The sequence below is a fragment of the Chlorocebus sabaeus genome, chromosome 22 (assembly GCF_047675955.1).
Source record: "Chlorocebus sabaeus isolate Y175 chromosome 22, mChlSab1.0.hap1, whole genome shotgun sequence".
In the NCBI taxonomy this organism is placed as follows: domain Eukaryota; kingdom Metazoa; phylum Chordata; class Mammalia; order Primates; family Cercopithecidae; genus Chlorocebus; species Chlorocebus sabaeus.
In genome coordinates, this window is record NC_132925.1 from 89,227,976 (window position 1) to 89,241,989 (window position 14,014).

The 14,014-nt window shown below is 56.0% G+C and overlaps 1 protein-coding gene across 1 annotated transcript; it reads left to right on the forward strand.

The window, feature by feature from the left end:
- Nucleotides 1–1,001: 1,001 nt before the first annotated feature.
- C22H3orf18 (chromosome 22 C3orf18 homolog) lies at nucleotides 1,002–11,038 on the forward strand. The gene is made up of 5 exons (XM_007984371.3): nucleotides 1,002–1,343; nucleotides 2,894–3,289; nucleotides 7,331–7,356; nucleotides 8,014–8,161; nucleotides 9,338–11,038. Exons 2-5 carry the CDS (start codon nucleotides 3,056–3,058, stop codon nucleotides 9,416–9,418), a joined length of 489 nt encoding a protein of 162 aa, XP_007982562.1. The 5' UTR covers nucleotides 1,002–1,343; nucleotides 2,894–3,055; the 3' UTR covers nucleotides 9,419–11,038.
- The last annotated feature ends 2,976 nt before the right edge of the window (nucleotides 11,039–14,014 follow it).

Sequence of the window (14,014 nt, forward strand, 5' to 3'; positions counted from 1 at the left end):
TAACTACCTTTTTTTTTTTTTTTTTTTTTGAGACGGCGTTTCGCTCTTGTTGCCCAGGGTGAAGTACAATGGCGCGATCTCTGCTCACTGCAACCTCGGACTCCGGGTTCAAGCGATTCTCCAGCCTTAATCTCCCAATTAGCTGGGATTACAGGCGTGAGCCAACACGACCGGCTAATTCTGTATTTTTAATAGATACGGGGTTTCACCATGTTGGTCAAGCTGGTCTCGAACTCCTGACCTTAGGTGATCCATCGCCTCGGCTTCTCAAAGTGCTGGGATTACAGGCGTGAGCCACCACGCCAGGCCTTAAACTATTAAACATGCTGTTTCCCTGGCTCCTTCCCAGACCGGGAGACACAGGAGCGTTCGCATTTGTACCAGGCTACCTTGTGACCCCCATAAACTCCTTTGAAAACCGGCGGATTAGGAGTATCTGAGGGATTAGGAGTATCTGAGGGCTCCTTCCCTGAGCTGATCATGCTGTGGATGGAAGCTATTGTAAGGGTATATGTAGACTTGCCTGGGTCGGGGTGCCCAATAATAAATCCGCCCCACTCTCAACTTCTCTGGACGAAGATTCCCCATTTCTAGCCCGGGGTTGGAGTCATTTGCCAAGAACCTCACACCAGAGGACCCATCTGAGTAGAAAGCCAAGGTTCACGAAGGGAAAAGTAGTTTCTTCAAGGTCACAAAGTCAGCCAGAGTTCAGTGCAGGCCCAAGGACTCCCAGTCCACTGCTCTCCCCAAGTCTCTGTACATCCGCGTTTTGGGGGCGTGAGTCTGTCCTGGCACGGGTAGCTGGCAGGGGTCCCAAGGTCTGGCCCGGGAAGGACCTAGCCACGTACGGTCCCACGCCCAACTTCAGCGCAGGCCACGCGGTCAGGGGTACTCTCTAAAAACTGCAACCAGGCTCCAGGCTCCAGGCTCCCTCTAGGGGTGGAGCCAGACCCGAGCGACAAGCGAACAGTCCAGTTCTGGGCGGGCTCTAGGCCCGACAACCAATCGGGGACCGGGGGCGCGGAGCGTGCAGGGAGGCAAGGCGCTGTAGCTTCGGGGATCCCCCGAGGCTGCTCCGCCCGGCCCCACCCCCGCCGTGGGTCCTGGCCCTACCCACCCTGGCTCACCCACCCTGGCTCAGGCCGGCAGAGCCAGCGCTCGCAGCTGAGGCCGGTGCGCAGTAGCGGGCCTGGCCAGCGGCTCGGAGCTTGCAGGGAGGGTGGACCTCTGGTCGGACCCGCAGCCCCCGACGCCGGGCCTGGGGGTTCCCCCCGCCCCGGCCTCCTGCCAGTCACTACCACCCCTAGCCTCTCCAACTGAGCTCGGCGCCGGGAGAGGATTAAGTAAGTGCTGAGGTCGCTGCTCCTGTGCAAGAAGGGAGGCATCACAGGGTCGCGGAGGCGGGCATGGGGATTGGGGCAGGGAGGACTGAGAGACCTGGTGGAGAACGGCATGCGGGTTCTCAAAGGTCGCGGTGCCGACCCCTTTCGTCCCGGTTTCCTTCCCTTACCCTTTGGACCCTGAGGCAGGCCTGGAAAGTGGTCAGTAGGGCCCCTTCTCTCCTTTGGGAGGCGATGTAAACAGAGCCCCAGAGGTAAGGGTTTGGCCCAAGGTCACGCCCGGGATCAGTTGCAAAACCAAGAAAAGAACCCGGGACTTCCTATGTGCCCAGCCTAGCTGGAGGGAGAAGGCAAAGAGGGATGAGCCTTTCTACCCCATAACCCTCTGCCAACCTTGCCCCTTCCTCAGGGGCCACCAGAGGTGTGTACACACCCCACACACGTACATGCATCTGCACAGGGAGGCACCCCCACTAATGCCCATGAACCAGCACAGAAAGGGACGTGTGTACCCATGAGCTAGGTATCCTTCCTCTCCCTAGGCCGCCCCTTCTGCAGCTTGGCTGGGACCTCTTCCCACCCCACCTTAACTAGGGCCCTCTGCACTGGGCAGATCTCTCACCTTCTGCTTCCAGAGGAGGAGGGTAAAGGAAGAGAAGGCACCCAAACTGGGAGCTCCATTCCTTCCTCGCCTTTCTTCTTGACCCTAGCAGCCCCTCTATTGTTGGTGGGTGGGAAGGGCAGTCCAATGTCCCTGAGAGCCTGCAGAGAAGCCCGGCCAAAGAACCAGAGCCTCTCTCTCCTTCTTCTGGTCTTTCCACATCAGCCTCCACCCACACTCCAAGCATAGTCTGGACCACACAGTGGACTGGGTCCAGGGGCTCCCATGTCTCCCCTTTGTGACTGGGTTGGCCATGGGGAGAAAATCTAACATGTAGTGGATTCTTACTGTGGATGGGGGTTGTGCTGAACTAAGTCTTTCTTTGAGACCTGTTTGTTCTGCCATTTCTGTAACCCCATGACCCTGTAGACTCAGGAATACGGAGACACAGAGAGGTGGAGTGACTTTCCAGGGATCACTAGTTAAGCGGCTGAGCTAGGTTTCAAAGACAGGCTTGTCTGACTCTTGGGCAAGTGTTTCCCTCCAGGAAAGGAAAAAGCTGTGGTATTTTTTCCCCAAGCAGGATGAGGGATGTGGGAGGCAGGGAATGAGGCGGTGGATGTGGGGTGGTGGGGGATATGGGGACGCAGGTTGGGGGGAGTTTTTGATCAGGGGAGGGAGATCTTTTCTTTCAAACATCCCTGCTGTCTTTCATATCTTCCAGGTTTGATCACTATGATCATCTTATCCACAGAGGATGCAGGGCTTCATTTTTGTTCCTAAAAACAGGGGTACCATAGATATGTAAATATGTGTCCTAATGCCTCCTGAACTTGCTCTCATCCTTGCTCTCAAACCTTTACCTCACCAATGCTTTCAGAACCTAGAGAGACTTCATCTCACTACTGAGTCCCTGTCCTTAGCCTTATGTTTCTTATTCTTTCCTTTCTAGCACCCAGGAAGGCAGGGGGCTCCCTTTATCCAAGGAGGTGACTGTGCAGGTGGCCACCACAGGTGGCAAGAACCACAGGCTGGGGCACTCCGGAGTCAGGAGTGAGTGGGCAGGTTGAGTGGCCTCAGGCAGCCTCTCAGCCAGGGCCCTCTCCGCGTCAGCATGAACTCCAGGACCGCATCTGCTAGGGGCTGGTTCAGCAGCCGCCCACCCACCTCTGAGTCTGACCTGGAACCTGCCACAGATGGGCCAGCCTCCGAGACCACTACCCTCAGCCCAGAGGCCACCACCTTTAATGACACCAGAATCCCTGATGTGGCTGGTGGCACGGCCGGCGTGGGTACCATGCTTCTGTCCTTTGGGATCATCACGGTGATAGGCCTGGCTGTGGCCATGGTGAGAGCTGGGGTAGGCTGGGGGAGGATAATCAGTGTTTAGATTTATAGAGAACCTGTTCAATCAGAAGACAATCTGGTGGTGGTTGTTGTTGTTTTTGAGACAGAGTCTTGCTCCATCATCCAGGCTGGAGTGCAATGGCTCGATCTTGGCTCACTGCAACCTCTACCTCCTGGGCTTAAGCGAGTCTGCTGCCTCAGCCTCCCAAGTAGCTGGAATTACAGGTGTGAGCTGCCATGCCTGGCTAATTTTTTGTACTTTTAGTAGAGATGGGGTTTCGTTATGTTGGTCAGGCTGGTCTTGAACTCCTGGCCTCAAGTGATCTGCCCCCGTCAGCCTCCCAAAGTGCTGGGATTACAGGCATGAGCCTCTTCGCCCAGCCAACAATCTATTAATGAGAGTGTGGTCCTCCTCTCTCACAGAGATTTGTCCACTGGGGCCCAGAGACCAGAGACCAGAGACCAGAGAGGCAATGCTTCCAACTGGAAGAAACAGAAAAGGTTCTCGGGAATTACATGGTGTCTTGAGCTGGGTAGTGAAGGCCACATAGTAGTCAGGGAGTTCCAAGTGGAGGGTCCTGATGGGCAAAAGTTTGGAGGCAGACAGGAGGTTCTGTGAGCAGCCAGCAGGACAGTTAGGGCAGTGGGTATGGGGTTGCAATAGGAGAAGAGGCTTAAAGGTGGTTGATGTGGACTGTGGGCAGCAGAGTCTGGGTGAGCTGATCTTCGCCTGGGAGGCTGTTGGCAGTGAACATTCATTTATTCACTTTACTGAGTGTACCTGCCCTGGACCAGGCCTTTGGGACCCAGTGAGGCTAGGAAGACAAGGTCCTGCCCTGTGGTTCTTACAGGAAGTGGGAAACATAAAAACCAAGGGTTCCAAGGGAAGCCTGCAGGGACTGACTTGGGGACTCAAGCAGGAAAGCAGGAGCTTTCCAGGCTGGGTGGTTAGGGACAACTGAGAAGCAAAATTAGAGTTGAGATCTCAAAGTGCAAGCCTGGCCTCCATGTCATGAGAAGGGGTGGAGGTGGCAGCCATCAGGAAGGAAGGGGGCTGGGGAGAGGGCTGCAGGTATCATCCAGTAGTGAGTGTGACGCCTCTTGATCTGGTGTCAGTCCCTAAGGATATGGGCTGTCCCCCTAAGATGATACATGGACACTCAGAATGTCACTGAGGGACCACTGGAGATCGTGCAGGCTGAGACTGGGGAGGATGGGGTGCCCCTGAAGTTCCCCAGTGTGCCTGGCAATGGTAGGATTCTGCTCACTGCCCCTTGCAGGCTCTGATGGCTGGCCTTGGGCTCAGGAGCATGTTGCTCTGACAAGTAGGGCTGTGGATGGTCCATCATGGCCTGGTTGGAGCTGCTGTTAAACCAGGGTTGCCATATGGGCCCCACAGGCTCCAGATTGCTGCCAGGGAGCAACTGCCAGCCAGCAAGCAGGCCCAGGGTGCAGCATAGGCAGAATGAGGCCAGGGCCTGAGAGGTCTCCTGGGTGGGGGTAAGGCAGGATGCCAGTGTTTTCCCTTGGCACCCATGCAGTGGGTAAGCAGATGGAGGCACCCTTAAGGGCAAAATGGGGCCTAGAAACTGCCCTCTTTACTCTCAGTGAAAGGTTTTGTCCTTGGAACTTGAGAATGCTTTCTTACTCTTTGTTCTAGAGGAACATTCAGAAGGCCTGGGTGGATGGCCTGCTTGCCAAAATCAGAGAGGTAGGAAGCTCATAGGACAAAGGCAGCGGAGGGCAGAAGATAGCTCCTGGGGACTGCAGACAGGCCCAGAGGTGCTCACTAAGTGCTGCTTCCTTTCCCTGATGCCAGCCTCAAGGAGGGCTGTGGGTACAAGGAGGAGCAAATCTGCACCAGGCTTTCTGCCTTACCCAGGAGGGAAAAGTGCTTGGCACGGGCAGACCAGGATCAGTGGTGGGGGAGGTTCCTGGAGGAGGCGGGGCTGCACCTGCTGGACAGTGAAGGGTAGAGAAGATTTGGAAAGGAAGGTGTGGGGGTGGGTGTTAGCTGAGGAACAGGGGAAAAGGCATGGAAATTGGGTAAAAGTTCTGGCCTTTTCTGTAGATCCTTCTGAATCCCAGGGTCTCAGGGGAGGGAGGAGGGCTTGGGGCAAGGGCTGAGAGGTGGGGACCACAGAGGCTGGGGCTGGGGCTGGATCCACTTGCTCATGGTGGCAGGGGCTGGGCCAGAAGATCCCAGAGTTCCTGTCACAGCCTATCCACAGGAGAGCAAGGGAGCACCCCTACGTGGGACCCTGGACAGCAGGGGAGAATGAGGATCGATACCCCAGTTTCTTTTTAGGTTTTGGGGGTCCTGCAGGAGGAGCTCTGGGCCAGGCTGGAAACCAAACCAGATTCAAGCTGTGAATGGGCCACAAAGAATGTGGGAGGATTTGGAGCAAACCACAGGGCTGTGCTTTCCCCCAGGCAGAGGTAGTCATGCTCCTGGTAGTCAGAAACTGCCAGTTTAGGGAAGAGCAGGATGATGGCAGAAGTCCCTGGATTCCCTACCCAAGGTGGTCCCACAAGTGTTACTCGCTTCCTTCCTCTCCTCAGTGCATTGTACAGGGTTTCTTGCTCTGACCTAGAGGTCCTAGATGTTTTCTCAGGCTGCCTAGGCCCTCATCTTTAAGGTTGTACATTGAGGGACCGGACCTCAGGGGTTCCTCTTACATCAGAGCTTTGGGGGATTGACCTGGGCTGATGCCTAGGGGCTGAGGTTCCCCACCCCTACCTTAGTCCACTGGGAGCCGTCAGCCTCCCATAGGAACTCCAGAGACCACCAGCTCAGGGCCTTGCCTAGAGCCACTGCTCTACACACTACAGAGTCTGGCCACTGCCTGTCCCTGGTTCTTTTTGTTGTTGTTATAGAGATGGGGTGTCAGTATGTTGCCCAGGCTGGACTCAAACTTCTGGGCTCAAGAGATCCTCCTGCCTCAGACTCTTGAGTAACTGGGACTACAGGCACGCACCACCTTACCTGGTCCCTTTACTTTTTCCCTGCATGTGGCTTTGGGCCTGGGAAGAGTTGAGGGGAGGGTACGCGCTGAAGTCTTCCCTTTCCTCTTCAGTCCTGGGGAGCCACAGGTGGGTGCTGAGTGGCTGGAGCTACAGTTAGTATTGGCAGCTCAGCCAATAGGTGGGGCCCACCAGTCCCCAGGCTGGGCCTAACTGTGTGGGCTCCCAGGCTGGAGGGAGCCTCTGAGTCTCCAGACTCAGCCTGAGCACTGTCTGCAGCTACAATGTCTTTTTTTTTTTTTTTTTTTTTTTTGAGGCGGAGTTTCGCTCTGTCGCCCAGGCTGGAGTGCAGTGGCCGGATCTCAGCTCACTGCAAGCTCCGCCTCCCGGGTTCACGCCATTCTCCTGCCTCAGCCTCCCAAGTAGCTGGGACTACAGGCGCCCGCCACCTCGCCCGGCTAGATTTTTGTATTTTTTAGTAGAGACGGGGTTTCACCGGGTTAGCCAGGATGGTCTTGATCTCCTGACCTTGTGATCCGCCCGTCTCGGCCTCCCAAAGTGCTGGGATTACAGGCTTGAGCCACCGCGCCCGGCCCGCAGCTACAATGTCAAAAGGAGGCATGGGGCGGGCGCGGGGGCTCACGCCTGCAATCCCAGCACTGTGGGAGGCCAAGGCGGGCTGATCACGAGGTCAGGAGTTCAAGACCAGCCTGGCCAACATGGTGAAACCCCATCTCTACTAAAATTACAAAAATTAGCTGGGTGTGGTGGTGCACATCCTCCCAACTACTTGGGAGGCTGAGGCAGGAGAATCACTTGAACCCGGGAGTGGAGGTTGCAGTGAGCCAAGATTGTGCCACTGCACTCCAGCCTGGGTGACAGAGTGAGACTCTGTCTCAAAAAAAAAAAAAAAAAAAAAAAAAGGACGCATGAAGGTGAACGGGGGGTGTATGTGTCGTTAAGATGGGTACCCACAGGTCTCTTGTTCGTCAGCCTCAGCATGTCCCCATCCAGAAGGGCTGCTGGGTTCCTCAGGGCCTCCTCTCCTTGCCATTTGATGCTGCTCCTTCTCTTGCAGGTTTTGTACATCAGGAAGAAGAAGAGGTAATTCCCCACCCCAACCAAAATCCCAACCAAATCTCGAGCCCACGGGCAGTGCTGGGCTGGGCTCTGAAGGAAGTAGGTGAAAAGCTGATCAGGGAGTCAAGGCCTCTTCTGCCCATTCACAGTTGGGGGTGACCACTTTCCTTTGGGGAGGGTTGAGGGCCCCCCTCCCACAAGGATCTCACACACAGGGCAGGCAGGTGTGAGGATTCTAGATAATTGGGTATAACCCTGGGATTGGGGATGGGCAGGGAGGGGGAAGGCTGGGATTACTCCCACCCAACTGCCCACTACCCTTGCCCTGCTGCTCTGAGCTGACTGCTATTGGCTCCCCAACCCCACCTGAGACTCAGACGCTGTGGATTACAGCAAGGCCCTAACCTAGGTGATCCCTGTAGGGCCCATGGATAACAGCTACTTGGCCTATAGCCTTACCCTGGAGTGGATAACTGCTGCCTCCCTGGCTACCCATTTAAGGGATTGAGCTGATATTATAGGTGCAAAAATGTCTGTCATTTGTTCTCATTTCAAGGAAAATCTTAAGGCCCTAAGCATGGTTGTGTGCTATGGCTCAGCTAGTCAGCAGGCAAGGCCTGGAGGGCTGCTGGGAGGGGAAGGGCCTGCCCTGTCCCCAGCAGCCTTTGCCCCCATCTCCAGGCTGGAGAAGCTACGCCACCAGCTCATGCCCATGTACAACTTCGACCCCATGGAGGAACAAGATGAGTTGGAGCAGGAGCTGCTGGAACATGGGCGGGACGCCGCCTCTGTGCAGGCTGCCACTTCTGTGCAGGCCATGCAGGGCAAGGTGGGCACTGACCAGGCTCCCCACCCCGCCTGCAGCGTCCTTTGTCCTCCACCCTCACCCTCCCTCCTTTCTCATGCAGCTTTCTAGCACCTGCCTTCTGGTCAGATAGCAGGTATTGGGTACATGGCTTTTGCCAGATTTGTTCAGAAAGTGGTCAGATTACTCTGGGGCCACACACAAACTCACAGCACAAGGCCAGGCCAAGGCAGTCCTGGGATCCAGCCTGGCTCTGCCCCATAGCCTGCTGATCTTGGGAGACCCACTGGCATCTCTGAGCCTCAGTGTTCTCATCCACAAGGGAAAATCCTAATTCTTGCCCCATGTGCCCCCACATACTGGTTAGGAAAGTAGGAAAGGACTAATGGGGGAGATTGTTGGTGGCTAGGACCCCAGATTCCTCTGCTTCCTGAGAGTCCATGGCCCTGAGTGGGTGTGGATGGGGTCAGACTCTTGGGCAGCAGTACCTCTGAGTAGGCTGGTGGATTCCCAGTAGGTGACAGACCCAGGCATGTGAAGACCCCAGCCAAACTTGCCTCCTGTGTCCAAAGGGATAGGTACCTGTGTGGCCATCCTGCTCTAGCCACTGGGCTGCCTGACCACTTGCTACCATTCCCCCAAATCCCCACGGGCCAGAGCACCATCAGCAGGCCTGACCTGCCCTGACTCATCCAGCCTCTTTGCGTCTTCTTGGGCTCAGAAAGAATCCAGGCTGGGAGTCTGAAGACCCTTTGGTTTTGCCAAAGGTTCTGCATCACCTGGGTCAGGATATATTGCCCCCTTGGGATATTCAGGAACTCGCACTGAGAACCTTGGTCCACCCAGCCGCTGGGACTGCTGGCCACTTGACACTTGTTTCCCATGTTCCTCCCTGTGCCAGGCCCTGTGCTAGGGCTTGGGGGTACAGAGTCCTGTCCTCTGATCCCCCAGTGGGAAAAGGCGATGCATGTGTAATTAAATCAACACAGTAAGTGCCTCCAAGGTGACAGGGCAAGCTAGGGAGGAGTCATCCGAGCAAGTAGTATTTCTAGGCTGAGCTTACAGGGAGGGCATTCCAGGCAGAAGCCATTGCTGGTGCCAAGCATAAGCAGGCACCAGGAAGTGAGGGTGGAGGTGACCAGGCCAGTGAATGCATGGCCTTGCCCATGGTCTCTGATGCCTCTGCCTGTCTTCCTGCAGACTACTCTGCCCTCCCAGGGCCCACTGCAGAGGCCCAGCCGGCTGGTGTTTACCGATGTGGCCAATGCCATCCATGCGTGAGTGGCCTGGGACAAGCCTGAACTTCTGATAGAGACCCGCCATGGTGCCCACAGAGCTCCCCACTCCCTGATTGTCAAGACCTACTCTGAGGACCTGACCTGCCAAGACACGAGAGGGCCCTGCCAGGCCCCAGCTGTTCTCCAGACCCACCTGCTGACTCTAGGCTCTAAGAGAGGGCCCTGGCTGGGCTGGACTTCTGACCACTGACTTCTCCTGACCTGAGGGCCCTGGCACAAAGGGCATCCCTCATGCTGAGAAGGTCAAGAGCCTCTGCTGGCTTCCTCATCTCCTGTCCAGATCGCTCACATTAGGGTCTGCCCTGCTAACGTGGAGGAAATCGGGGGAGATACAGAGTGGGAGGGATTGGGAGAGGAAAGGGGAGGTTTCCCTCTGTTAGGGACAGACCTGTTTTTTGGAATCTGGAGCCTCCTCTGGGGTGGGTAGAGGAAACCACCCAAGTTACAGGGACAGGGTAGGGCAGCACCTGTTATGGGCCCTGAGAAGCCCAGAGATGGAGCTGAAACTGCCCAGTATGCAAGGATGCCAGGAGAAGGACAGTTTATACCCAGGGTCCATCCATACTACAGAGGGTCCAGGAGGTCTCCCAGCCACCCATCCTTGGCAACCATATGTTACTGGGGCCAAGCTAGGATGGGAGCTGAGGGGGAAGGAAGTAGGGGAACAGAAGTGGAAGGATGCAGCCCCCCAGACCTGCTGAGAGGCCTCATGCATGTGCATGAGTGTGCCCATGGGCAGACGTGCCTGTCCCAGCACAGAGGGCAGGATGAGATTGTCCACATTGGCCCCACCCTCCAAGTCGACCTGTACCCCATGGTATGTAGCGGAGCATGAGGGGAGGCTATCTTCTCTGCCTTCAGTCTTCAGGGACTGTCGGGAAGAGGGAAGCATGCACGGCAGGGTTTCTCTCTCCACCGCATTGCTTCACTGGGCTCACCTGCTTCTGAAAACGGTTCCCTGTCTTGGGCTCTACTGAGGATCTGGGGTTGGGAGAGGCTGTTGGTCTGAAGGCAGTAATCACAGGCTGCAGGCTAGAGGGGGCAGTTATGACTGCCTGAAATTGAGTGAGGGATTGCACCTCAGAAAAAGATCTAAAAAACCTAGTATATGAATTTCCCACCTCCATCCCATCTATGGGAAGAGCCATTCAGTGTTTAGAGAGTGGGGAGATGGGTCCCTGCACTTGGCCTCTCCATAAGCCTTGGAGGGTCAGGGCTGATGCCAGGGGTACTGGCAAGGCATTGGGCAGAGACAGACCCCAAGAGCGGAGCATCTTTTTACGCTGGACATACGTATACACACAAGCGTGCACAGAGGCATGTCCCGTGCCCAGCCTCTCCACTGTCACTGTCCACCGCTGGTTGGAGGGGCTGCAGGGGTAGTGTGTGCAGACCTTCCATTGGGCAAATGCCATGTGTCAGGAGGGAAGGGCCTAGGAAGCCCCCATGAAGAAGGTTCTGGATTTATTCTCTCCTCTAAATGCTATAAATATGTTAGCACTTGAGCCGACTGGAGGCTGCCAGGAATTCAGGATGCATACAGCTGTAATTTCACCCAGAGCAGCTCCATGTGAGAGCATTAAAGATGTAATGAAGATGTTTACATGGAGGGAGTGTGAGCCTGTGACACTTGGGGTGTGGAACCCCAGGAGGGGCAGGATGGGTGAGGGGCTGTTGGGGGCCTGGGGATAGTTGCTTGGATCACAGCTATGAGGTGGCAGCCCAGGTTTCTCTTGAGCCATCTGAGGAAATGCCTCTGGCCCTGACTTCAAGGTTGCCCTGGGGCTTGGGGTCCCAAGGCCTGCCACCCCCTAGGGTGGAAAGGTCAACTGGACAGGACCTTGTGGGACTAGGGGAGGAAAGAGGCTTGAGCCCCAAGGGCCCCGGGGGAGGTATGGCACCTCAGGACCCATAGGAGCTGAGTCTGAAACACGAAAGGAAGCAAAACAGTGTCGCTTTTTCTGGAGCACAAGGGTACAGGGGAAGGGTGAGGGGTGGGAAGCCATTAGGGTCATCTGTGTGGAACCCACCTGCAGGGTTCAGAAGGGTTTGGGGGAGAATGACACTAGGGTGACCAGCCATCCTGCTTTTCCCAGGACTATTCCAGTTTTAGCCCTGAAAGTCCCACAGACCAGAACTCTAAGTGACATCCAGGGCCTCCCCAGAGAACTGAGCCTGCAGGCCAGCGTCATGAAAATAAGGGGCAGGTGAGCCCCCCCACCCCCCCAGTTCCACGATGGAGGGCTGAGCTAGAGGAAGGGGCTGGCAGACAGTGCCTTAGGTGAGGGGAGGTCCACATGCCCACGGACCAACCACACTGGGGTCACAGCTCAGCCTGTCAGCGATGGCCTTGATCTTTGGAAGAGGTCTCCTTCCCTCAACAGATTGGCAGGATTCTGGAGGGGCATGGAGTGAGAGGAGAGGTGGTAGTGGGCTGTGTCCTCCCTTCCTGTTGGGTGGCCCTTCAGCCCAGGGATGTGGGAGCTGCAGAAGACCCAGCGTCTGGGGGATCCTGAAGAAACGGGTCCTGTGGAGTAAGGCTGGCTTCCAGGGACCAGGACCTGGACAGTGGCTCCAGGAGGACCCCAGTGCCCATCTGCTCCTGCTGCCTGCCCCATGCCTCTCTCCTACAGAGCGGGCTTGGCTAGACGATGTGCACAGGGCAGCAGACTCTGTGGGTGCCATGGCCCCTGTTCACACCTCTTGTGCCCTCACAGGCACCTTCTCCCCCATCCACCTACCTTCTGCTCTCTATCTCTTATTCCCAGTCCTTCAGGAAAACCAAGTTCCCAGGTCTTCCAGAGTGTGGGGTCAATAAATATTGGGATGAAATGTTCTGGTTGGCGTGTCCTCCTTGAGGCCTTGAGCCTGGTGTGCTCACCACCCTCAGCCAGACAGTGGAATGAGATGGAGTCACCTGCCTGCCTCACTGCTCCTGAAATTGACTGTTAAATGGAGCCCTTTGAGAAATGCCCCCTGCCCAACAATACACACACACACACACACACACACACACACACACACACACACACACACTCTTCCATAAGTAAAACCCTTCCTTGGGAGTAGCAACCAGGGCTTGGGCTCAGAAGCTGGGCAGTTTGCGGTAGGTGGTATCTGAAGACGTGGCTTGGCGCCTTCAGAGGCCATCTTCTTGTTTAATAAAGTGAAATGTCACCTTTGAGTCAAAGTGAATGAAATAATCCCATTGCCTGGCTGCAGGCAGACACTGGGGATGCCTACAGAATATAAAGGAAAGTTCTTGTGGGGGAGGGCCCAGAAACTCCAGTACAGCAGCCCGACCTTGCTATGGATTCCTTCCAGAAACATTGCTAAGCGTCTATCATGAGCCTGGCATCACGGTCCTGAGGGTGAACCAACCTAGACTCTGCATTTCCATTCTAGATGGAGGAGACAGATGTCAAATAGGAAAAAAGGTGTGTGCGTGTGTGTACACACATAACACACATTCTATAGGTCTATGTATCTCTATATGTACAGCTGTAGGAAAAAGAAGGTGGGGTGGGGGCAGGGTGTGCCTAGGGATTTTATAGGCTGAGGGCAGACACCCCCACCCCATCCTGCCCAGCTGCACCCCTCAGCAGGCCTCAGTGTGGAGAGCCATGGTCCATGATATCTGGGGGAACCCCAGGAGACGCTGTTTTGACATCCCCACACAACTTGTCCTCTGAGGGCTCAGGACAGGGGGGCCTTAGTCACCCAGAGGACACTCTAAAAGGCCAGAGTTGCTGAGAGAAGAAGAAGAAATGTGTAGACGTCAGCTGCAGGAAAAGGAGGAAGGGAGGGGGAGAGCACGGAGACCCCTTAGGTGGGGTGGGACCAGGATGCCCTCCTACCTGGGCCTGGGTCTGCCTGTGGCACCTTCTGTCACCTCCCCTCGGCCCTCAAAACTCCTTGGCAGCAATCCCTGCCCCTCACCCCAGGTGCTTTGGTGCTGCGAGTGGAAGATCAGGGCAGGTGTCAATGCTCCCCAGGAGCAGCAACTCCCTGCCCCTCTGCCCCAACCTGAGGGAGCTGGGGGAAGGGCAGCAGGCATACAGGGAGGAACAAGAAGTGGGTGTCACCTCCCCCACCCCAGAGAAAACTCTAGGGCTTCAGCCCAGGAGAGGGTCTGTGGCGGAAGCAGAGAGGGAGGCGGAGCTGAGACCTACCTAGGAAGGTGGTTTCCTTTTCCCAGCGCCTGGCCTGGGGAAAGCAGTCTGTGTCAAAGAGACCTTCTGCTGGGTAGAGGAGGAGGACCTGCTTCTCAGGTCTGCCCTCAGCTTTGAAGAATCCCCCTCTCTCTCAGGGTTCTGCTGGGAAGGTGATCCTCTGGGAGCCTGGGGCCAAGGTTTCTGTCTAGGGATGTTACCCTGAACTCAAATCTGCTGACAGGGGAGGGAGGTCTAGACAACCTTTACTCTGAGGCCAGGGAACCCCCTACCTGGCCTCACCCAGGGGATACCAAGGCCTTCAGTAGGCCAGGTCAGCTCTGATCAGTTGGTCACAGCCTGAGCCAGATGTTCACATTTTGGGCAAAATCTCAGGTAGCCCATCGTGCCATTTAACTTGAAAGCAA